Source organism: Drosophila persimilis, unplaced genomic scaffold (genome assembly GCF_003286085.1).
Source record: "Drosophila persimilis strain 14011-0111.01,24,50 unplaced genomic scaffold, DperRS2 tig00000431-arrow-pilon, whole genome shotgun sequence".
Taxonomy (NCBI): Eukaryota; Metazoa; Arthropoda; class Insecta; order Diptera; family Drosophilidae; genus Drosophila; species Drosophila persimilis.
The window spans coordinates 6,019,989-6,044,705 of NW_020825312.1; the positions used below are offsets into that span (position 1 = coordinate 6,019,989).

The 24,717-nt window shown below is 45.9% G+C and overlaps 3 protein-coding genes and 1 long non-coding RNA gene across 4 annotated transcripts; 2 read left to right on the plus strand and 2 right to left on the minus strand.

Moving 5' to 3' along the window:
- Positions 1–8,430: 8,430 nt before the first annotated feature.
- Positions 8,431–9,422, minus strand: LOC6597039 (protein arginine N-methyltransferase 1). The gene is made up of 2 exons (XM_026989825.1): positions 9,010–9,422; positions 8,431–8,947 (listed from the first exon to the last, which is right to left on the minus strand). Exons 1-2 carry the CDS (start codon positions 9,285–9,287, stop codon positions 8,863–8,865), a joined length of 363 nt encoding a protein of 120 aa, XP_026845626.1. The 5' UTR covers positions 9,288–9,422; the 3' UTR covers positions 8,431–8,862.
- Positions 9,423–9,695: 273 nt separating this feature from the next.
- LOC113566034 lies at positions 9,696–10,576 on the plus strand. Its single transcript, XR_003408905.1, has 3 exons — positions 9,696–9,804; positions 9,867–10,280; positions 10,513–10,576. It is a non-coding gene; the product is annotated as an uncharacterized LOC113566034 (long non-coding RNA).
- Positions 10,577–11,473: 897 nt separating this feature from the next.
- On the plus strand, positions 11,474–12,625 carry LOC6597038 (ubiquitin-conjugating enzyme E2 D2). The gene is made up of 2 exons (XM_026989810.1): positions 11,474–11,492; positions 11,563–12,625. The coding sequence occupies exon 2, from the start codon at positions 11,642–11,644 to the stop codon at positions 12,485–12,487; it is 846 nt and encodes a 281-aa protein (XP_026845611.1). The 5' UTR covers positions 11,474–11,492; positions 11,563–11,641; the 3' UTR covers positions 12,488–12,625.
- Positions 12,626–18,878: 6,253 nt separating this feature from the next.
- Positions 18,879–20,179, minus strand: LOC6597037 (actin). Its single transcript, XM_002022093.2, has one exon. It carries the CDS (start codon positions 20,156–20,158, stop codon positions 19,034–19,036), a length of 1,125 nt encoding a protein of 374 aa, XP_002022129.1. The 5' UTR covers positions 20,159–20,179; the 3' UTR covers positions 18,879–19,033.
- Positions 20,180–24,717: the final 4,538 nt, after the last annotated feature.

Here is a 24,717-nt window from a genome sequence, read left to right on the forward strand (position 1 = left end):
GTATATGTATACACATATGCATGTACACATGTCTGTATATATACCTACAATTTATATACAGGAGTACTGGCAAAATGTTTACACGCCGTCGACTCGAATGAAATTCTACTTATTCACTGCCAAAAAGAGTCCATAAGTGGTGTTGCAGCTGCCAAAATGTGTTGCAGCATTTTTGGGCACAGCTTACAAGGAAATAACGGGCGAGCCTACTGAGAGATGTCGCATTCGGAGAATCTTCCATTCGAACTGCACTAAAAAATGGCAAAGCTCATCCAAAACTCCACTCCAGAATGCCACGGCTCCTTAGGCTGCTTCGAGTGGAGGACTCGACCCAACAACAAAGGCCGCGGCACCAATAACTGAGCCAAATATGTACATATGTATGTATGTGTGTATGGGTGTTTCCTTCTAATGTCCATAAGTGTGAATGTCTCACAGATGTTGCTGAGGCAGAAGCACAAGCAGACTAGACACACGAAACGTCTGTAGTATATCATTTTTTAGTGAAGTGCAGCCACAGCAGCCGCAAAACGAAAGAGAGCAGCCACATCTGGGGGCGCAAGGGAGTGTCGGCCTCGACCCAGACCCAGAGACGGAACCAGATCGAGAACCAGAGACAGAGACAGAGCCAGAGACAGACCCAGACCCAGACCCAGACAGAAGCTGGCCCAAAAAACACCCGCACTTGAATTAAACATCTCTCACATTTCGTATTTGTACGTTGAAGGAGTCCCGACGACTCTTCCGAATGCACCCACTCAAACACCCCCCTTCCACCACCACACAGACGCACACACACAGATGCACACAAATATGGATGCATTTGCAGCATGTGTGTGCTAAACCAATTTGTATGACTGCCCGCATGTGTGTTCGCGAGTGCAGCTGCAATGGAGACAGAGGTTGGAATATAAAGTTAACGAAAGTCAAAGATCCGATACTGAAGCTCTCGATATACTGAAAACTTAAGTAGTGCCTACATACTCGTATCATTTTACCCGATATGTTGCACAATTTAGAAGAAAATTCGCTAGTGTAATTTCAGTTTGAAAAAGGTCTTAAATTAATAAATTAATATAATAAATTGTTCTTGTTATTGGCAAATTTTTTGGACATAGAACCATGAAATATTTAATCTTAAAATTTGGTTAATTAATTATTTAAACTTTTAAATTTTGTATTGTCCGAAGCAAGGCAAATCATAAGCTAAAATTGATTACAGAAAGATTTTGTTACTAGGGTCCAATAGAGTCTTTAACTAGGTTTTTTTTTTTAATTTCCTTCCAAATATCAGTTTAATCCTGTGTATTGCTAATCAAATTACGTAAACGTAATTTCTTGCAGCTAATCTGAGCTTTCTGCTGCAGCTGCGATATCCCAATCTAAGCCAAAACTGTTTGTTCATAATGCCATCAATAGACACCAACGCGCACTGCCTCAAATCTCTCTCAAGTCTCAGCGAATAAATGTATTGGAAGTAATAAATTATTTACTGAATTAAAATGTATACTGGAGGATTCTAAGGATCCAATACGTTTTAACCTGCCCTCTCCCTCTGTGCTGCTGTGCTGAAACCCGAACCAGCAAAAGGGGGTGAAATATAGAAAACTGGAAACACCATTACAACTGAGACCCCCAGCTCCTGCCCTACACTTCGCTCTCACACTTGCTTCTACTTTTGCCAAAATTGCTGTTGCTCTTTTTTCCATATTTTTATACCCGGTACTCAGAGAATATAGGGGTATATTAGATTCGTGTATATTCTTGATCAGAATCAATTGCCGAGTCGATTAAAACTAAAATCTGTGGAAAGAACTAGACTTAGAACGTAATTGCAAAAAAAGATTAAGGGACAGAGAATATTGGTCATCAGGTGATATGGGAATAAATGGAATGCAAGAAGTAACACTAGAACATATGCAACTAGCGCTCTATCTTCCCCGATAACAAATGGAAGAACAATTGAGAGAGTTGAGCGGTCCCTTCCCACTCTAATCAACAAAACAACAAAAATACAGAAAGAAACAATGTGGCACTAATCGGCTTCGATATAGTGTATAAACTAGTACGAGTAAACATAGATACTACTATACTGTGTACGTACATGTATACTAACTGAATACTGGGTATTAGTAGCGCCGCGACTCACAGCGGACCGACTGGCTTGAAATTATCCTCGATGTTAACGTCGAAAGCGACTGCGACGTCGCGACGTGGGCGATGCGCTATCTTGCAGAAGGAGACGTTCTGCTGAACACTCATAAGAAATTCATAAGTATTTCCGCTTCTCTGATTTTTGATTCGGTAATTAAAATGCAACTGAGATTGCTCTCTCTCCTTACCACTTCATATTCTTTCTCCCTCTCTCTCTCTCTCTTTCTATGTCTCGTTTTCTTCGTGTGTGTTGGGCATGATACCAACATTTTTCATATGCGACCCGGCATGCACGCGTTCGAGATGTGTGGGGGGTGGGCCTTTCTGGCCTTTCCGGTAGGTCGTGTCACGACTTTCCTAAAAAAATGTTTCACTAGAGATCAAGTACATGTATCGGAATTGGAATACTTTTGAAGTAATGAATTATTTACTGAATTAAAATGTTTACTGGAGGATTCTAAGGATCCAATATTTTTTCCTCTGCTGCTGTGCTAAAACCCGAAACAGCAAAAAAAATACTTTGAGTTATCTGCGTTCGATTCAACTATCACCTGATGGACCCTTCCTTGCGCTTGAACTGTCATAAACATCTAATGACTGTTTTGTTCTCATAATTTTTATGAATATAAAACGGGCATAATTCGAAAAAAAGAGTAAGTCACGTATCTCATCTGTAGGATCATATGAGCTTGGCAGGTGTCACGATTCTTTGTGCTTCGTTGCAGCAATCTTGGACATCTTGGACACACATCAGTAGATAGGGACGCTGACGTCTGTCCTTCCATCCGTCGGATCAATCACTTCCTTTGGAGTCACGACCCATTGCACATCTCTAGCACACATCCACTAGTGATTGTTTTTGCTTATCCACTCACAGTACACATCGGGGAGGAGAAGGAGGATAAGTTCTACTCGCAACTGTTTTTCCAGGTGCTCCCTGGGCCCGACATCTGATTGCTTTGGGTGGCGATGCTTCTGATGCTATCTTGACTGGTTTGGCATTGTAAGTAGTCGAGCTTTGATTACTCGAATGGTTTCTAAGCACCTGGAGGGGACCCATACCCATGCCACTCACAGGCCCTCGACCTGACCGTCTACCTCCAACCATTTCAATCCATTCCACTCAAAACCCATTCTATTCGAATCCGTTCCGTTCCGTTCGGTGGCAGAGCAATGCAACAGTCGCAAAACGCATTATCTGCTTGAGCTGTCAAGTGGACGAAAAGAGAGAGTCGAAGGTGGCACGGGAGCAGACCCAGGCCCACCAGCAGCAGCAGTAGCAAAAGAAATATATTTTGCAATTTCATTTACAAAAGTTTATCTTGGAGAGCGCCGGGATACGGGCTACGGACTACGACAAATAGGTAAAGGCGGCTCAGGGACGACGGAAAAAAAAACATAAACAAGAAAAGCTAACGAGAGACAGGTCGAGGCATTAAGTACACTAATATTGAATATTCCGCTCATCCGAAAGTACTGATTAGTGCTGCGAAACAAGAATTTCCCCATTGTCATGCTCTCAAATTCGAACATGAGACACCACCAGAATCAGAGCACCACGAAAAAACTGTTTCTGAATTCCATTTGCACATTCAAGTCATGCTCTAAAATAACATCGTCCGGAGCAACAGAAATAGTTTACAATGTTGCGGAAAATGGCTTGCCTATTGGTAACTGCATAGATACAAAATATATCAGAAATAACAGATTGAAATATATAATCCTAATCTTAAGCAGGAAACAAGAAGACCACTCTGTTGCTGACAAACTGCTAGCAAAAGTATTACAACATAATTGAAAAGGGTATGAAAAACGAATGAAAGAAAAACTAATGGCATCAAAGAAGAAAATCAAATATTGCTCAAGTGCCACTGGCAGCCCAACCAACAGCCACAGCAACAACAACAACAACAACAACAACAAGCAGATTATCGTGGAAAACCGTGTAAGAAAACATGCAGATGGTCCATGCAAAGTTTTTGGCCAACGATAGACCGCAATGCTGCCAGTGCCACAAAGCCGCAGAAGCACAAGCAGTCGCGATTTGTGATGAGATTTACGAAGGAGCCGAGCAGGGGGTCTATGGGTGGAAGGATGGATAAATGGGTGGATGAGTGGATCTGATGGGATGGGATGGGATGGATGGGTAGAGAGAGCAAACAGGGAACAAGTTTATATGATTTTGATGAATTTCCGTGGCAACGACGCCAAAATGAAAGAGCTCTGAGCTCGATAAGTAGCAGTTAAGATTTTGCTACTCCTCTCAATATCCGCGGTCAAGGGATGCTCCGTCTTCGTCTTCGTCTCTGGCTCTTTGGCAGTGGCTGTGGCTGTGGCTCTTACTGCTTACCTGTCCGGAGTTTAATATTAGATATTGCAGTGCGCTGAAAGAGATGAGAAATACTCTGGAGACGAGGTGGAGTGGAACTGCCACTGGAAAGTAATTTCCTGCAATTTAACCTAAAGAAAAATAAGGAAACGTCTTTGATTTCCGCGTGAAATGATGTGCGCCCTGCCCTCCACGATTACAACCAGAAGCCACCCACTGAGGCTGGCAGCTCGCACTGGTATAGAGGAAAGCGAAGAGCGGAAAGCCGACACGAGAGACCGGAGCAATGTCGTACTCCAGAGAAGTACCGCCAGAATTAAATGAGAATTAAAGTTGATTCAATTTATTATTAGCCTCGGCTTATTTGATAACTGCGAGCGCTGCAAATTGCATTTTCCAGATGCTGTCGTCGCTGCTGGCAATCGAATAAATCGAATGTTCCGCTAATAGTCTTGTTCCGTTCTATCAAACTTAAAGCTTAAGCTTTAGTGTCGCCTTTTAGTGAGGTCTGCCTGTGGCTCCTCTCTTGGTTACATCGCAATGCAACACACTGTCCTCTGTGGTAGGAGCTGAAGGAGTTGTTCCGAACCGGCGGAAAGCATCGGCATATTCAAACATTTCTTCAGATATGTATCCATGATTTGCACTTATGTACAAGCTAAAACCCAATCCAATATATACATAGAACGAGTTGTGATAGTTATTTCATCTAAAATGATGTAGGACTCATACAATTCCTTTCAAAAGAATGGACAAAAATACTCGTTAATTTCTTGACCACCTCTTCGAATGGAGTTTGTCATGGAATGTTATCCCTTTACTCTAGTAGTAGTAGTAGTTGTAGCCCTGAGCATTCATAACTCTCTTCCTCTCGCCCTGGTCTGCATTCAGTTAACTAAGGAAACGTTTGTTTCACTTTGTTTTTTTCACATTTCGGAAATGTTTGCAGCAGGAGCGTATCGCCCCTCCTTCCACTGTCACTATCACTGCCACTGCCACCGCCCAAATGGCCGCGACAGCAAATGAAATGCCTGAGGACAGTAAATTTAAGGAGTCCCAGCAGCAATCGGGAGTGTTGCGGTGGGGTGTTGGTCCCTGGTAGTCGGTCAACGGAAGCCGACAAGGGGACGCGGTATCGGCCACGTGGCGTTCGGAGTATTTACCGCCATGTGCATAGTTTGCAAGTCTGCGCGGCGACACCTGCAGGAATAGCCACCAGCCAGAGCCAGGATAGACCAGGCCCAGACCAGACCATAGCCAGACCAGACCAGACTAGTCCGGGGAGGATCCACCCGACATGGCCACTAACAACATTGAAAAGTGTTTGCGTTGGTCGCCAAAAGCGGCCCAAACAATTTTTCCTCCTCTCCAGAACTTTTTGTCGTACATTTGTTGTGTGACATGTTTCGTACTATTTGGTTGAAATGGAGGATGGGGTCAGCCGTAGTTCTGGTCCTGATCCTGCCTTTGTCCCTGTCCTAATGTGGACTCGACTGGTCCAAGTTTCCTGTTTCCTCTTTCCTTTTTTATACCCGATACTCAAAGTGAGTATTGGGGTATATTAGATTTGTGGTGAAAATGGATGTGTGTAACGTCCAGAAGGAATCGTTTCCGACCCCATAAAGTATATATATTCTTGATCAGCATCAATAGCCGAGTCGATTGCGCTATGTCTGTGTGTCCGTCTGTCCGTCCGTCCGTCCGTCTGTCCGTCCCTATTAGCGCCTAGTGCTCAAAGACTATAAGAGCTAGAGCAACAATGTTTTGGATCCAGACTTTTGTGATATGACACTGCTACAAAAATATTTCAAAACTTCGCCCCGCCCACTTCCGCCCCCACAAAGGACGAAAATCTGTGGCATCCACAATTTTAAAGATATGAGAAAACCAAAAACGCAGAATCATAGATAATGATCATATCTATTAGGTCGCGGAATCTGGATCAGATCAGATCATTTTTATAGTCAAAGGAAACAAATCAATTTGCAATGGCTACGCAGCGCCCGTGACGTCAGCTCAGACTGATTTTCTGTCTCTCTCGCACGCACTCTTTGTCGTGTCGATTAATATTAGCGGCGTCTGCCGGAGGAGAGCCATACTGACTTAGTATCGGGTATAAATGTAGAGTTGCGGTGTACGCAGCAACTCACAACGTTCCCCCTCGTTCTTTCTTCTTTCATCGCTATGGACCATCTTTTTTGTGGAGTTCTGTTTTGTTTTGTTTCACTCACTTGTTGGCTACTATTTTATGCGCATCGATTTTCGCTCAGTGCTTTTTATTTGCCATCCTACGGGGCGGAGAACGGAGGACGAGCGCTGGACGAGGCCGCAGGAAGGTGAGACTGTACATCGGAGTTGTTTGTTTGGCACTGTTTGTTTATGTGCTGCAACTGAACGGGGGAACGGGGGTTTTTACTTTTTAAAGCGTCATTTCCCGATGCCCTTAAATTGAGCACAGACCTAGCCCTGGCAGCGGTTGCGATTGCCACATGAAAGCCTTCACTCTCACTTAGGATCTACGAAATTAGTGTGTATCCAATATTATTTGGTGCCGATTACTAGAAGATATATCCAGGGTGCAGGAACTGAAATTATGACTTCTGCGGCAGCTGCAGAGATGAAGAGCAGATCGAGACTGGGGCACATATTCTGGTACCTTCTTGGTATGGATCGCTGGCACTCTCTGCAGAATCGTCTAGACTTCGACGAACCTATAATATGTATAAAATATATAAAATGTCCTTGTTAATTGAATTAAATTATAGAATTACTGAAACATACGATTATAATCAGGGTACAACTCACTCCACTCGAAAACACTCCCATAATACTTAAGTGAATCATTTCACATTTTATTCCATTGTCTGACTCTAGCCGGAAGAGCAGCAGCAGAAACGGCTCTGACTGACACTGACTGGGATGGATCTTCGCCAGTGGCAATTAATAAAACTATTCCTGCGGCGGGTAACAAAGTTTGTCGAGCTGCGCACATCATAATACCAGGGACCCACCCCGCTCAGACCCCGCTTACAGTTGTAGTTGCAGTCAAGAGCCTCCGTTGAAGTTGACGTTTTGGGCAAGTGGCAGATGGTGGATGGTTCGCCAGCGCTTCGAGTACGGCGACAAATCGTGCAACAAAGTCAAATGCACTTTGCCTCGGCCAAGAGCACGCTGCAAAGTGGATGTGAGGATGCTGATGTGGATGTGGGAGGGTATGGGTATTGGGATACATGTATATATGTGATGAATCATTTTGCAATATTGCATATTGTGCGACGCACTTAAATTCAATTAAGCTACAAAGGCAGTTGCACAACACAGCACAGCACAAGGCAACGCCATGTGCCATCGCCTGGCGCACACATGGGAGCCAGGACCACAGGCGTCCAATCACCCGTCAGCCTCTCGGTTCTGCCCACAGACAGGGGACAGAATGTCGACGATGGCGATGGCCATGACGATGGCGATGTCGACAGTGGAGTACCGCTGGCTACACTTTATAGCAGTGCCCTTCATGCGCTCATTCAATGATTCATGCACCAATTCGCTGAACCATTCAAGCTGGCACTTATTCAGTCATTGTCAGCTCTGGCGGGTAAATACCAGGAAGCTCCAACATATAAATATGTACATTAAAAAAAACCTCTGTACAACTTGATGAATGTATGATTAATATTTAGGCATACAAAAAACTAGCGCCTTCGTCAGAAATAACTTAAGATTAAACAGGTACTAGACCTAAGCTAAGATCTTTCTGGATCTCGTCCTGGTCATTGGATCAGCCTGGGCCTGGTCCTGGTCATTGGATCAGCCTGGGTCTGGTCCTGTGCTCCTTTATAGATACGGTTATATTATAAACTGATCGATTGAAACATACTTCTGCGCCGGCGTTAAGAAAGCTTTGCTGGTGATTCTTAATGCTGACCAGCTCGTTGGAGAAGCTCCAGTGAATGTCGATGTCCAGATCCTTGGCCGTACGCCACATTGAGATAGTGCCAGATAGATGATTGCCTGCGTATACTGGCAGATGTTGGTCGACGTGGAGGACAGTCTACATCCATCGCGTGGTCATATGCCATGGACTGGTGTTGACGGTCATCGCATTGGTACCGGCAGGAAAGGCAAAGTCGAAATGTATGACAAACAGGTCGGCAATGTCCCTTCGCTCCGACAAAATTCGGAAGTTTGACGTAAAGCACACCTCCTCACGCTTGAGCGTGCGCAAATCCATTTGCCAAATTTCTTCGGGATTGGAAATCATCTGCTCGGGCAGCACTTCGGTCACCTTCGCTGTACGCTCCACGGCGAGAGCAGCCCGATGCATATCCATCCCCTCGAATTTTTTCCAAAAATACTTTGGCTTTAGGCTGTTCTTGTCGTCAGCGATCGAGAGATAGAGCTTGGCTCTCTCCGGAAAGAAGATATAGAACTTGGTCCAGGGTGGTGCTATACAGCAGACAGGCCCTGCAGAGCAACAAAATAAGCTTAAAACTTAATACCCGTGCCTGAATGGCCCTTGCACCTACCCCATCCACTTGGATATTATGACATCGACTGGGGGCAGCTCCAGCTCCTCAGTGTTGGCCTGCATAACTTCAATCACATGATCGAGGTGATTTTCGCGCACCACCTGCCGCGCGGCCTGCGCCACATCGCCAGCGTCCACGGCAAAGACGCGAGCGGCTCCTTGCTTGGCCACCCACATGGAGAGAATGGCACTGCCGCAGCCCACTTCGAGCACAGTGGCTCCTTTGAAGAGAATAGCATTCTCCTCATCCTGAATAGCATCTCGGAATGCCGTCATGACGACTTCGTCTTGGATAATATCCCCTGCGTGTGCAGGAATTCCACGTAAGCATTATGCGGAACCCACGTCCTGGTACTGGTCGGGTCGATCGTCAATTTTCGAAGCTGCTCCAAGATGAAGCTCCTTTTAGGGATGTTTGCCATCTTTCTCTTTCTATTGTAACAATGTAAAAAACATTTGCAAATGTATATCGATAGCCGCGATGGCGGAAGTGCTACCAGATCAATGAAATCTCTCAAGCTCGAATTGATTGGTATTCTTATAGTATTTTACAAAGTCTCTACCAACTGTATGGTCACGCTATTCATAAATATATACATATATTTATTTAATTGAGTCGAATTTTTAGAACTTTTAATCGTTGCACTAACTTGAGAAAGTGAATCGAAAAAGGCTGGAGCAGATTCTGTGGCTCGGATAATCGTAAGATTATGCCGTCAACTGCCTGGAAATATGTACTATCCTGGTTCCTTGGATCCTGAACAGTTGGCAAAAATGAAGGCTATACGAGTATGTAAGTAGATCGGTACACAGACTTGATCAGTTTAAAGCTAGCAAAGTGTATATGCTCTACAGGTTTCACTTCCACATGGTGGGACCATGGGTATCCATTTGCTGCCTTATCTTGAATCGTATCAGGGACACTGTGCGGAGGGGGTCTAAAATTGTGTTTATGGTGATGTGGATTCTGCGATATTGAGTTGGAGGGCTGCGTAACAGCGTTAGCGGATTGGGGGTGTTGGGGAGGGCGTTCCCAAGGATTGTGCGTGTTGCGGCGGTGCTTCTCAGAGGTTGTCGGCGTTGGGTTGGGCGTTGGGGCGGGCGTGGCAGCTGCAACTCTCTAATTTCATTTACACACTTTTCAACGCTCCTTTGCTCCAATTGAGCTGCATCTAAGTGTTTGCCTAGGTGTGCCCCACTCAAGCCCTCGACTCACTGACTCGACTCGCCCACTCACTCAAACACAAAGCCACCGTTGCTGCCACAAAGGTGAGTAAGTGGAAGTTCCGGAGTTTTATTATAAAGCCGGGGCCAGGAATGCTTTGCACAGATGTATTGCCCTCGCCTCGGCGTCTTTTGCATCTCGTCTGATGCTTCTCCTGCTGCTGCTCCTGCTCTTGCTCCTTCTTCTGGTGCTGATGCTGATGCTGTTGATGCTCTGGAGAACTAATTCCATTAAAGCAAGCTGTAACTTGATTTTCAATTGACTCCTCATTTGCAGTGGAGGGAAATGGAAGGTGGTTCTGGCTGCTAGCTGCTGCTGGTTGCTGGTTGCTGGGTGGTGGTTCTCTCTGTCAGCAATCAACATGTTCAATTGAGCATATCCTGCCGGTTGCAGGACACTGCCAGAGCAGCGCAATGTGATTACCCGACGCTATTTTGTACACACACGAGACTAGCATTCGCATCCGTATCCGTACTCCGTATCCACAGCAACAGGAGAAGGACCCAGACCCGAACCAGGACCAGGACGTAGAGAGAACCCGGACTAAAGCAGGACAAGCACAAGGACACGTAACGGAGGAGGTCAGGCAGGCGCCTGCCCGTTGGCTCCCTTTTACATTTCATTGGATTTTATGCGTTTCACTTTATGCTGATGTTTTTATTATTAAATTTTCTTGAACTTTCATTTACATTTTCTGGCTTTTCTTAGCGCTCGTCTCCTCTCCGCCTGGTCGTTAGTGCTCTTGCCACCGATGCTGATGCTGATGTTGACGCTGACGCTGATGTTGATGACTCCTCTTCATTTTCACACTTTTCATTCAATTTATTGCATTTCGCAAATTGAGTGTCGCTTTCCTTAGATCTACTCTGCCCGGTCCCAGTCTCGGTCCCGGTCCCGGTCTCGGTCCCGGCCTTCTAATTTACCAAAAACGGAAAAAATACGAAACCCAATTGAATTCCAGAGCTAAACGAATGGAAATTATGTACAAAAGAGAGTGAAGAGAGGGGGAAGGGATACTTCTTCCAAACCTATAGATATCAAAGGATCTACGGATTTCAATGTGAAATATCAATATGCAAAAAAAAGGAGCTTTATTACTGCCAATCAGGCAACCATATACACATCTGTCTCCGGTCTGTACAAATATCTGGCCAGGAGGAGCAGCGACTTGGAATAGAGTTCGAGCTGCCAGCTTGAGAGTCCAGATCCTGTTGGGGCTTCCTACCTGACGTCCAACGACTCGAAGCTACTGACAGGTGGGAAGGGAAAACTCTATGAAACATATGTGTACATATGTTAATAACTATATGCTCTCTATTCAAATAGTAGACACATAACATTTTTGAAATAGTATGAACAAAATTTAAGAGAAAAACTAGAATTGATTGGGCTTACATCAGACGTCATGTCTTCCCATCGGGGCATCACAGCCACACCTGACATAGCTTCGACCCCAAATTCCAATCCAACATCAACGCCAACGCCAAATTCAACTGATACTGATACTGAACCTGCAACTGCAACTGCAACCTCAACCACAGCCGCAAGCACAGAAACAACCGCAGGTGCTCGAGCCGTGGTTGAGTGTTCCTGCGACACAATGGACCCACTGGACACTCTGGACGACGACAACGTTCCCAGCACCAGCGGTCAACAAAGGGGATGCAGCCCAGTGGGGGCGGACTCTGCCACTCCGGTCAGCACCTGTGCGTTCCGGGTGCGACGGGAGCTGAACGAGATCCGCAAGAATCCGCCGCCCAACTGCAGTGCCGATATGTGCATGGACAGGCTGCTCCACTGGACGGCCACCGTGATCGGTCCCACCGGTTCCGTCTACGAGGGCGGCCACTTCAAGCTGGACATCCGCTTTCCCCTGAACTATCCCTTCCGGCCGCCGCGTATCCGCTTCACGACCTTCATCTACCACTGCAACGTGGACAGCGTGGGGGCCATCTGTCTGGATGTGCTGAACGAGCGCTGGTCACCGGTGATGAATGTGTCCAAGGTGCTGCTCTCGATCTGGCTGCTACTGGGCGAGTGCAATGCAGATGACCCGCTGGTTACGTGCATTGCCGACCAATACAAGACCAATCGCCAGGAGCACGACAAGGTCGCTCGCTTCTGGACCAAGCGCTTTGCCATGCCCAAGGAACCCAAGGATTCTAAGAAGCCTAAGGATCCAAGCGAGCCAAAGGAGATGACGGGACCAAATGATCCAGAGCAGAAAAAAAACAATAGGGAGCCCACGTAAAGGATGCAACCTCATCGGTTTCAAAGCATGGCTTGCCAAAGCAGATTCGTCAAACAGTCGCTGATCGAAGTTCTGTCTCTCCTGAAAACCACTTTATCGCCTGCTGTCTTCGCGGTCAATAAACCATTTGGACATCAATATGTAAGCCTCTCTAGAGCTCTTCTCCGTGAATCAGGAACTCAAGGCAACCCACTGGACCACTCTGTGGGTTAGTCTTTCCGCAGCCTCTGCCCCGCTCAGGTCTGACTCGCTCAGATAGCCACGCGGTCCTTTGGCCGCTCATGTCTATGAATATTCATGAGCTGCCAAAAAATGAACCCCGCCAGAGGCGTCGGCGTCGGTAAAACGTCAGAGAAGGAGAGAAGACTCGGGTGGGGCAGAGGCAGATGGCAGATGGCATTGAAAAATGAATAGGAACGCGAACGAACTAAGGATGAGGCGATGGTTGGGTGGCTCGGGAACCACTTGCCAAGCTATCAACAACACTGGCCCACAAAAGAAGAAATCTTCGAGAAATCCGACTTTGGGGTACTCTTTTTATACTCCCTTTTCTCCAATTAGGGAATGATTAGATATCCGATCCGAATTCATTCTTTTTTAACATACTTTTAAACGAACTTTAACTGCAGGAGCCTTTCTTGTTCTTGGCGCTTTCCAACTATCTAGATAAGAGCTCCTTAACCCATTTGCTTAATATGGGTTCCCATGGATAAGGTAAGTTTCCTTTCCGGCGAAGACTTTAATCTGGCATTCCGCTAGTAAAGAAATGTCCTTCTGGCTGCAAGCACCGAACGACTCAACGACTGAACGACTGGGGGTGGAAAGAAAAGAAATTGTCTGGCTGACAATGTCATCAAAGTTGCGAGAGAACCTTTCAATATCCCATGCTTCAGGCCCATCCCCATTTCCCATCTGGCATCTCCACTCCACCCATTCCCTGTCTGACGCTCTGCTTCTCTGTTGCTCTGTCGCTCGTCCCAACAAGTCAAACGTTAATGAACTTAAAGAAATTAATTAAAGTGGCAAGCAGAGTCATCCACATACTCGTATGCGTACGAGTATGCGTACATATGTGTACACTGTACAGCTTAACGCCCAGCCCCAATGCCTTTATTGAAAACGACATCCGGGCTGGACATCACCCGGCAACTGCTACGGCAACGGCAGCGGCGACAGTGACGGCAGCAGATCGGATGACTCTGCCAAAGTAAATGCAATAAAAGCAAGTTGCTCTATGCTACGACTGTGCCATGGGTGCTACGAAAAGACCGTTAAAAATGAGGAAAGCGGTGGGTGGAACTGGCTGGGTGCCCGGCCCGGACCGATCCGACTGGTAAATGCCCTTAACTCATCAGCGGCCAATCCCGGAGGTGGTGAACCACAAAAGTGATGACTCCATCTCTGGCTGTGGTCCATTCCCCATTCGACTGGCTCAAATATCCGGCGGCCCACAGAGGACGCTGCCTCACGCAGTGGAAAGCGCGGTGCGGTGCCAGTGCCTCACTGGAGCTGCACCCAGGGGCATCGCCTCATTCGCACCCGGGCTAATCGCAGAGTCGGAGCGAGGCGAGTCAATGCCGTTTGGCAGCAAACAGGCAAATAACTTGGACAATCCATCAACTCCTGGCTCTGGCTTTAGAGGGGATATAGCTGGAGGGGCAGCTCGATTTTGTATATGAGCAGCATTGGGCAGCATCCACGGTGACCTGCGTGGATAATCGGATTGGGTAGATAGTCGGCACTCCATATAGTCGTTAGCCGGACAGCCTGCAGCGGAAACGATTTGGTGTCGCCATAGCGGAGGATTTGCGGATGGGGCTGGGAATGGGAATGGGGACGGACTGTAGACTGAATGTAGCACTGCACTGCTCGTACAATTCTCATTTGCTTCGACTGCAATTGGATTGATTTTGGCTTGATTTGGGCTTGGTTTTGGCTTGGTTTTAGCAAAGTCAATTAGGGTGACCATTACACTGGGCCTCGTGGGGAGACCGTAGTTAAGAAAGCGACCGGCCGTCCGTCCATGCTACTCTTTTATTTGATTGAATGTCCCACATAAAGCCAGTCACCTACTAGGTTAACCATTGGCCAAGTCCTACTCGCACGAGTGTCCTCGCCTGTGACGCTCTTCCACTTAGCGAATATGCCCGCTAGCTGGTGAGGACTTCATGTGTCACATGGCAATAAATATTGCCGCATGTTAAATGTTTTGCTCGCCTCATGGTCGTGTCCGTGTCCGTGGATGCCCGGACGAGGACCAGGGCCACTCGCCGATATTGCAGAAAATTACCAAATGAGCCCGAGAAGTGTCCGGCTGATGAGCTTCGATGCGGAGTGAAGCATCCAAACGCCCAACCAGACTTAATACCCCTGTCCAGGGCCAGGTCCAGGTCCAGGCCAGGACCAGGCCAGGTCCAGGGCCAGAGGCAGGGGCAACCTCTCTTCGATTGAATGCCGTATCAAACGGTTTCTGCACTCTCAGCTTTTATTGAATTCCATTACAGTTTCATGTCCATCAGAGGAGCCAGCCTCCGTCATTGGAACGTCATCATAAAAGCTGCCAACGTTGCCCGTGGACCCAGGAGACGAGAGACGGGAGCCTGTCCAGGATGGCCAGGGACAGAATGGGCCTGGGCTTGTTTGCCTTTTTGGAGAGCAACATAATGAAGATACACGGAAATGAAAGGGCTGCGATACACAATCGATACACCCACCAATTGCTGTCATCAACGTTATTAGCAAATTGATTTAGATCTCCGACACATTATTCTATCTCATGCCCGGCAACGGTGTGGTGTTCCCAACTTTTGGGTGCGTCAGAGTACTGACTTTACCTTTAAAAAATAACACAAAATTTAAAAATGTAATCTCCAACTCCAAAAAATCTTCAGTGTCTAAAAACGTTTAGTAACTAAACTGATGTATATTATTGCAATTGTTATTTAGAGGCGGAGATTTTTTAAGTCAATTACTGCAACTTCCCTTCTAATGGCTATCCATTTGGAAGTTCCATTCCCACATTCCACGCCATATTCCATTTATCGGCCATTTATCAATTCCTTTCAATACATTCATAGTTCTTAGTAAGACTTTTCACTTCAACAACAATTTATAAAGAAAATTTAAGAAATTCCGTTTGTTTCAGATATTTCTACGGTCAATCATCGTGACGGGAGTGCAGCCAATGATGGCTTGGCCTTTCACGACTACTTCGACGTGTGGGAGCGCTATGATCTGGGGCGTATGCCGAGCTGAAGGATCTTACTGTCACATTGGCCCTCTATCACCAAACGACTATCTGGAAGTCGCAGCACTACCGTTTCGTCTTTGAGTTGCTGCTCTGGGCAGACAACAATTCTCGGGCATGCATCTGTTATATGAATCAAGGCGAGAATAACTTGGATCCCGAGGCAGTGCAGCGGGACCTGTTCCTGCTGAAGGCCACAATTCATTCTGCAGCATGTCCTGATGTTCTGATCTGTTCAGCGGTATAAACTTCACGATTCCTATTAGATTCACTAGAAACTATACACCGTTTTTTCTTCCACTTTTCAGATCGAATTATTCCTTGCATGAACCTACCAGATCATATCCACCACTAATTTCCTTCCTCTTATTAAATTACTAATACTCACATACCTTGCTCGTAATTAGTAATTGTAGTGGTATTTGTATTATGAATGCATGCTTAGTTCTTCTAGTAATTTTTAGTTCTAATTTTCCTGGCATATTAGTCTAACAGCTATATTTCCTGCATGTTCGCGTTCGGTTTGGTTAACGCATCGCGCGTCATCCGGCAGCGCCCCTCGGTCGGTTCGGCGGGAGAAAGGGATCCGCGCGTAACAGCCTTCTGCTGGTGTCACACGGGCCACTTGATGGTGCAGTAATTGCATCGCCTCTTGAAAGATGTAGTCATTGCATGTCAACGTCCAAGGCTTTACATTATAGTTTTGCTTTCCACATACGAAAGATTCGCATCTCGGACTTCGAGAATCTGCTATAGGATGTAGCGATCCTTTACGACGATTTGAAGAGATGACAAACCACAAAAGGACCAGCTAAGCGGATGATGGAGTTTCCGAGAATGGGTGCCTGGACATACATAACTTCGATGTGGCCAACAAATAACCACAACTTTCACTTATTTTGACTCTGCTTTGGTTCGCTTTCTTCTGTACTGTGATTCTTGTAGCATATTCTTCATTCTTCAAGGTCAAATAGGTACGCTCTATGTCTGAAATAAACCAGTCGTAGAAACCGATCGTCTAGTGAAAGTGTTATTGCATTCAAGATTGCCAATGCAGTGCCATCTGCGAGGGGCAGGAGATGGGACTCCTTTGAAAATTTCTTCAGCCCAAACTATGAACAAAGTTCGACCTCTGCCAGTGACAGAGCCATGCGCGTTTTATTCCTGGTCCTTGGCCGGAATCCCTGGAGTACTTTGTCAGTGCCTATCAGCGATTGAGTGTGGAGTGAATCAGCGACTAGGGCGAGTCCTTTCGAGAGTCTCTTCTGAGACTGTTGAAATATTGCTTAGCTTTTGTTTTGGCTAGCAATTTCCTTGGGTCTTCTCCTCTTTCCCAATCGAAGGCCAATTAGTTCGAACTCATAGAAATTCAACAGAATTACTGTCTCCAAAATCAGCTCGGATTGTGGCGGGGAGAAAGGAGTTGCCTCTGTTCTCCTTGGAACTGGGGGGAATGGAGTGCCAGCAAGCTCCAGACTGGATTATGAGACGTGGCTGCTCGACTCAAAGGCTTCGACCTCAAAATTCCTGTATACTTAATAGTGGATACAAGCCTGGAATAGCTGTCGTTTGCTTCAATACAGTCGTCCGACCTCAACAAAGGGAAATTAATTTCGTCAACCGGCTGCAACTGAAGAATGTTCTAGGGCTTCCCCGAAAACCCCAAACCAGAGACGAAAGCAAAGCCAGTCAGCAGCTAAAGCAAACCTGACCCTCAGAGGCTGGCGAGTCTCAATTAATTTAAGATATTTTCACAGAAACTCAACCGTTGATGAAGCCGGAGATGCAGCTGGAGATGGAGATGGATCTGGAGGTGGAGCTGGAGCTGGAGCTGAAACTGAGGATGAAGCTGATTCTGTGGCTGAATTGCTATGGTGCCACTAAAGGGACAGGGGATTGGATTTATGGTACTGGTGCCCCGGCACTTGGAGGTCTTCACACGGATTTTTGGTACTCTCGAAATTTAATTAAGCCAGGGGACGCGCAGCTCCAAGGACTGGGCCTGGCACTGAGCCTGGAGTCTGGGGTCTGGGATCTGCCAGTGCTCTCCACTCCATCTAAATATTATTTTACACGCAGCCTTAACTGCAACTTGTGCATGCCCCATCATAATAATAATCGTCACAATGCCGCTAGGCAGCAACTGTTTCATTAAAAGAGAAACAAACCGGCAGGAAAATCGTAAGAAAATCGCAGGCGCCGGATATGAGGGTGTGGGTGTGGGTTATGTTGTTTTATGCGTATGATATTTTGCCAGTACAAAAGTTATGGTTTCTATGAGGAAGCTGGCAAAGAGGCAAAAAGCTGCTGCTGCTGCAGCCGAAAGAAAAATGAGAATCCTTTGCCTCGTTTTCTTTCTCTTTTTTTCCCTGGTTCCCTTTTTTCCTTCTTCCCGTCTTGCCCCTTTTTTCCCAGCGTGCAAATAGTGGTTGGAGAGGGGAATAGGGCATGGGATGGGACGCACTTGCTCTTTTAGTTAAATGTTTGAAAAGAAAAATTAAAAACTTTTTACAACACACACAACATGCGCGGGCTCCGCTGCCATAATATCCTGTAAGCGGGGCCAAAATGCAAGTGGAAAAAGTTAAGCGGCCAAGTGGCGGCAGACAGGCGGGTGGGGGGTTGTAGGCGCTGTTGGTGCTGTTGGTGCAACAGCAGAAGAAGATTACGACAACCCCCTTTGGCCAGATCCAGCTCCTGCCCCCGCCTACTTGCATGAATTTTCTCTGAAAAGCGTCTTAATCCCGGCTAAGAACAGCCGCAGGCGGTGACACCCACATGCAACATGCTCTATACCCGTACTGTGTGCTGCCTGCTGCCTGCTATATACTGTACGCCGTATGACGTATGCCGCCTGCCGCATGCCACATGCCACATGTCAGATATTCTCGTTTGAGGAGTCCCAAGCTGCTCATCTGTGGTGTGTGCCCCCCTCTTATGCATCTCTTTCAGAATCCCTTTCACTAAACTGAATTCGAAGCACATGGAAATAATCAAGAGGTCCTGAGATACTAGGGACTAGTCGTTTCTGTGAGATATCCTGAATTGCTTTCGAATGGTTCGACCCATTAGGGCATACCCGTCTATGCCTCTTGTGTCTGTAAGAAATCAACAGATCACCATTTAAATAGCACGGTATTGGAGTACTTGTTCGACCAAAGTATGAATGACTCTCACTTTATTTGAGAATTAAAAATCATTAAAATCAATGCCTAATTCCGCCTATGCAGCGCTTGTAATATCAGTGTATCAGTGTCTTGTCTTTAAATGGATACGAGAATTTGGATTGTAATTGCCGCTCAGAAGCACTTGCGGTGGACTATGGAGGGGCCAACCTCCTCGTACTCCTCCTTGGATATCCACATCATTTTGAACGAGGGCAGAGAACTGAGAATCGAGCCACCCATCCAGGAAGCGAACTGGCGATCGGCTGGCGCCAGAATCTTGACCGTCGTGTTGGAGCCAGCCAGTTCGGAGAGCTCCCGCTCCAGGCGCTCGGCAAAGTAAGGAAGCGTCGTGGTGCCCCCCGACAGCATGATGTTTTCGAACATCTCTCGCCGGATGTCCTCGTCGCACTTATTAATGGACTGGTAGAGCAGTTGGTGCAGGCCGACGGGAGCTTTGCCCATGAGGGTGGGGTCGAACAGTGCTTCGGGGCACTGCATGCGCTGGGCGCCAATGGAAATGACATGTCCATCTGGCAGAGTGTACGGTTTCTCGGGTTGGGTTTTAAACACCTCCAACTCCTTCTTAATGTCCCTGGCCACAAAGCATAGCTTCTCCTTCACGTCGCGCACCATCTCGCGATCGGCCGGGCAGGTGCAGGAGTAGCAGTAGCCCCGCTCCGTTAGCAGCTTCATGAGGTACTCCGTGATATCGCGCCCGGCCCAGTCCAGAACCTGAATGGCGTGGGGCAGGGCATAGCCTTCGTAAATTGGAACGGCGTGGGAGTACCCGTCGCCAACGTCCAGAACGATTCCTGTGGAGCGACCCGAAGCGTATAGGGCCAGCACTTGCTGGCTGGCCACATACATGGCCGGCACTTCCAAAGTTTCAAACATGATTTGAGTGGCCTTTTCGCGATGGGCCATGGTCGTCCTGGGCGCCTCTGTCAGCAGGATTGGGTAATCCGCGGCAGAGATGCGCATCTCGTGGAGTGCATGATTCCATACCTTCTCCACTCCTTCCCAGTCGGTGACGAGGCCGTGCTGAACGGGATAGCTGAGTTTCAGCACAGCGCGCTTGGTGTAGGCCAGTTGCCCCACATACGAGTCCTGCAGGCCCATATTCATCTTCAGGCCCTGACGGGGAGTGCCGACCACCGTGGGGAAAACCACTCGAGGCGTTTGATCACCGGAAAATCCGGCTTTGCACACGCCAGATCCGCAATCGAGGACCACTGTCGAAATACAGTCGTCACTCATGGTGTCGAAATTTTATCATTCGATTTCTATTTGAGAACGGAAGAAGCGGAGTTGGTTAAATTAATAAAATACATTAACAATACATTACATTATTTTTTAACCGATAATCATTACAGCTACCTCCCACAGACCCTCCAAACGATCTGATCGGATTGCAAAAAACACAGATACAGAGTCTTCAAAGAAGTTTTCTTTCTAGTATTATCGGAGGCGATACCTTTTTTATACAATCTAACAAAAAAGATATGTACCACCATAGATAAGATAAGACCATACCATAAGATGCTGAATAAGGAATCGTTTCGCCCCCGTCTGTTCAGCTGAGTCGGTCCCAGAGTCCTACAACGTAGGGTCTTTCGGACAGATAATTTCCAGCGTCAAGTACACCGTCTTTGACGACAACGAAAAGTCGAGCGGACCGACTCAAGCCAATGGTTCAAAATCGAATGCCCAACAATACAATAGCAAATTATGTATACATCTTGGGCATGACGAGGCATACTTTCTACGAGACTGGGACCGACTGCGGCCTGCCAAAGACTGTGTATTTATTGTAGAGTTCTGGTACAAGTTCAGAGTCAAGCCGAGTAGGCAGAGGAGCCGTGGGCAGAGAAGAGTGATAGCCTAAAAGGCTATGGGTATTTTTGGTATCATTATTATCATTACTTAAGTTAATTTTTAGTATACTTTTCCTCATCATAATTTTCCCTACACTTGGTATACCCTTGTAGAGAGTATTATGATTTTGCCCTCATCCAATGCACATGGACAATTGATCCTAAAAATCGATCGATCCTTATTCTGTGTAGATTTTGTGTCCGATCCGATCAGAATCGGATCACTACACCGTATGTGCCATTGGAGTCGATCTGGAGGTAATACGAGAGCGAAGGGTTTCGTTATTGTTGGATTTTGGTTTCCTTTCTGGAGAGGGTGGCGTAGAGAGGGAGGGGGAGAGGCATTTGAGAAAGAAAGCGAGGAAAATTAGAAAAAAGAAAACTTGTAGCAACTTTTTTCCATATGTATGTGCTGGCTTTCGTTTGACTCGAGTTGGCTGACTTCGGCTGTTTCTTGGCTTGGCAGGCTGAAGAGATGGTTGGCTGGCAGGATGGCTGCATCGGTGGCATTGGCATGTCTTGTGTCGGCATGTGTTCAGTGGAACCCTGAGCGGGACACCCATGGCGGGGCGGGGCGCAGTTCCCTCCACCTGCTGCCGTTCCACTGCTGTGCCACTTTCCACTTGCCGCTCCCGTAACTTTTGCTACTGCGGCGACATCTGCCAATGTTTTGAACATTGCAGCACACAGTGCCACCATCCACCAGTGGGTGTATTGTCGAGCATCTGTGTTTCGGTGTCTGTGTGTGTGTGTGTGTGTGTGTGGGGCACACGCAAAAGGACAAACTCCCTGGCAAAATAATGAAAAAGTAACTCAAAGTCGTATTTGTATTTTCTTCAGCTTCAACTTGCTCTGTCTGTAGGTCTGTCTATCAGACGCTCTGTCGCTCTGTCGCTGTGTCGGCCTGGCTCTCCCACCATCGCTCTTTGGCATCTCAAAGTCGAACTCTTCCATCATGCTGCATATATCCATGTTCGAGCAAGTTAAAGGCAAGTCAGCCTGTTTTGGAAATTGGTGCGAGTAATTGGTTTGTTAGAACAAAACTTATGGCACAGAACCCACCGCCATCATCCCTGCTCCCTGCTCCCGGCTCCTTGCTCCCGGCTCATGGAGTCCCGATATTCCCCCCCCCCCCACTGGACCTGGACATGGGCAAAGTTTGTCGGGGACTCACCTGGCAAACGACAGGCAGAGAAAGCACACGGAGAAAACGGAGACAGAGTCAGAGCAAGAGATGAACGAACGAGCGAACGAACGGACAGACGGACAGACAGACACACAGACAGACGGACGGACGGACAGACAACCTAATAATAATCTGCATGCCAGGCTGAGAAACTTAAAAACATGTCACAGAGTTTTCGGTTTACAGATTTTCGCAAGCTGCACAACTTTGCTTTTGCATTCGGTACGGGTACGGGTACGGGCAGGAGTCGGGGTCTCTGTCCGTGTTCGTGTCCGTGTCCTCGTCCGGGTCGTGGGGCCAGGCCACCCATGGTGAGTCGAGATACAGATACACGTCTAACATGTCACTGACACACACGATGTAAGCTGTAGCTGGAGGAGAGAAGAGGGAAGAGAGGACCTCAGCACAAAGGTTAAAAAGCAATTTTTCGAAATGTCAGCATACAAAATTTCATTACAAATTTTCTTTTTTCCTTTTTTTCACTACTACTTTTCTTTTGTTTTCGGATATTTGTTTCTCTTCAAGTTCATTGTAGCCGTGGCACGTTTATCAACAGTTGCCGCAATTGCGGTAACGTTCCGTTCCCACTGTTGGACAATGCCAAAGAATGCTGTTGCCAACATGGAATAGAGGGCTTAGGGTAGTACCTCCTAGCTTATAGTTCAGCCAGTGCTGTCCTATGGAAGAAAATAAAGAAATGAGTGGTCAAAAACGCGCTAGCACATCAACTACTCCATCAGTTCAGTGCACATTGGGCCAGGCAGCCGACATTTTTGCATAAATTCGAAAAATTAGGTTAGAAACTTGAAACTAGGTACAGTTAATTGTGTTGATATATATGGGAACTGAGATAAATTTCAGACCGATACGATTACCCCTACCAACCATACAACGTGCACTTTTTACTAGATGTTTTTTTTTGGGTAATATAGTATTATTAACGTGAATATTTAATGAGTATTTATATATTTCTTCCATTCATTTTTAATATTTCTGCATCGTTTTGGAAACTCGGTGTTTTGTATATTAGATTTGTGGTTAAAATGGATGTGTGTATCGTCCAGAAGGAATCGTTTCCGACCCCATAAAGTACATATATTCTTGATCAGCATCAATAGCCGAGTCCATTGAGCCCTGTCTGTCTGTCCGTCTGTCCGTCCGTTCGTCTAACCGTCCCTATCAGCGGCTAGTGCTCAAAGAGTATAAGAGCTAGAGCAACGACATTTTATATCCGAACTTCTGTTATATGTCACTGCTACAAGTATATTTAAAAACTTCGCCCCGCCCAATAAGAGCGAAAATCTTTGGCATTTCAAAGATACGAGAAAACAGAAAACGCAAAACGGTAGAGGATGACTATATCTTCTGAACCAGACCGTATAATTATTATAGCCAAAATAAAGAAAAAAATTTCATTCTCTCTCGCTCTGTCTCTCTCTAACACACAGGTTTCATAGTCGGCTTTGCCTATTGCAAAATGTGAGTTCAAGGATCTCGGAGGCTATAAGAGCTAGAGCAACCGAATTTGGTATCCACACTCCTGTGATATCGGACCTTGACAAGTTAGTTTCATAGTTTCGACACACCCTTTTCCGCCCCCGCAAAGGACTAAAATCTGGGGCATCCATAAGTCTCAGAGACTATTAAGGCTAGAGTAACCAAATTTGGTATCCACACTGCTGTTAGATCTCACTATTAAACGTATATTTCAAAATTTCGTTCTTTTTTGAGTTTTATTTTAAGCAAAAACAATACAAATCAAAAATAATAATTATACAGTATGAATCCAAAATAATAATTACTCATTAAAAATCAAAAATTATCATTATTCAGTAAAATTAAAAAATAATAATTATTCAAGAAAAATAATTTTACGATACAATTTAAAAATAATAATTAGTCAATAAAAATCAAGAATAATAATTATACAATAAAAATAATTATACAATAAAAATAAGAATTTTAATTATAATAATAATAACTATTTAATAAAAATAAAGAATAATAATTATTCAATAAAAATCAAAAATAAAAATAATACTATAAAAATCAAAATGATTATTTTTGATTTTTATTGTATAAATTATTATTATTATTTTTATTCTATAATTATAATTAATTAAATATAATTATACATTTTTGAATTTGTGCCAGAATATCCGCCGTCTGGCCCAATGTGCACCGGTAGAAACCACTCACACTTGGCAGTGTTGGAAAATATCAATCATAGACGGTGCTAAGCAACAACTTAATCTCGTGTTTTTAGGGCAAAAACATGGGTTTTCAACGAAAGAAAAGCGAAGGAAAATCGAAGAGAAGGCGAAGCAAACGAAACGAGATTCTTCTGCCCGACTAACTCTCAAGAGGGAAAACCAAAATGAAAAAAGAAACTAACATAGGAGTAATTTATGGATATTAATAACAATAATAGGGAATACGAGTATGCATATGTAAATGCAAAGAGCCCAAACAACCGCACACACAAGAGGGTCAAGAGGCGGTCATGGGCACAGCCATAGCCAGGGATGCGGAGACGGCCTCAGACTAAGACGGAGCCGGAGCCAGAGCCAGAGCCAGAGCCGGAGCCGGATCCTGATGCTGGGCCTCGAATTGGGACTGGGGGTCGAGACGGAGTAAGGAAATCGACGTTTAAAAAGGATTTGCCTTGCTAAACATTTTGAGACGCCTTAAGCTATTCAAAAATTACATCACTCGAGTAAATACTAGAGAGGGGGAGAACAGGGGAAAGGATGTTG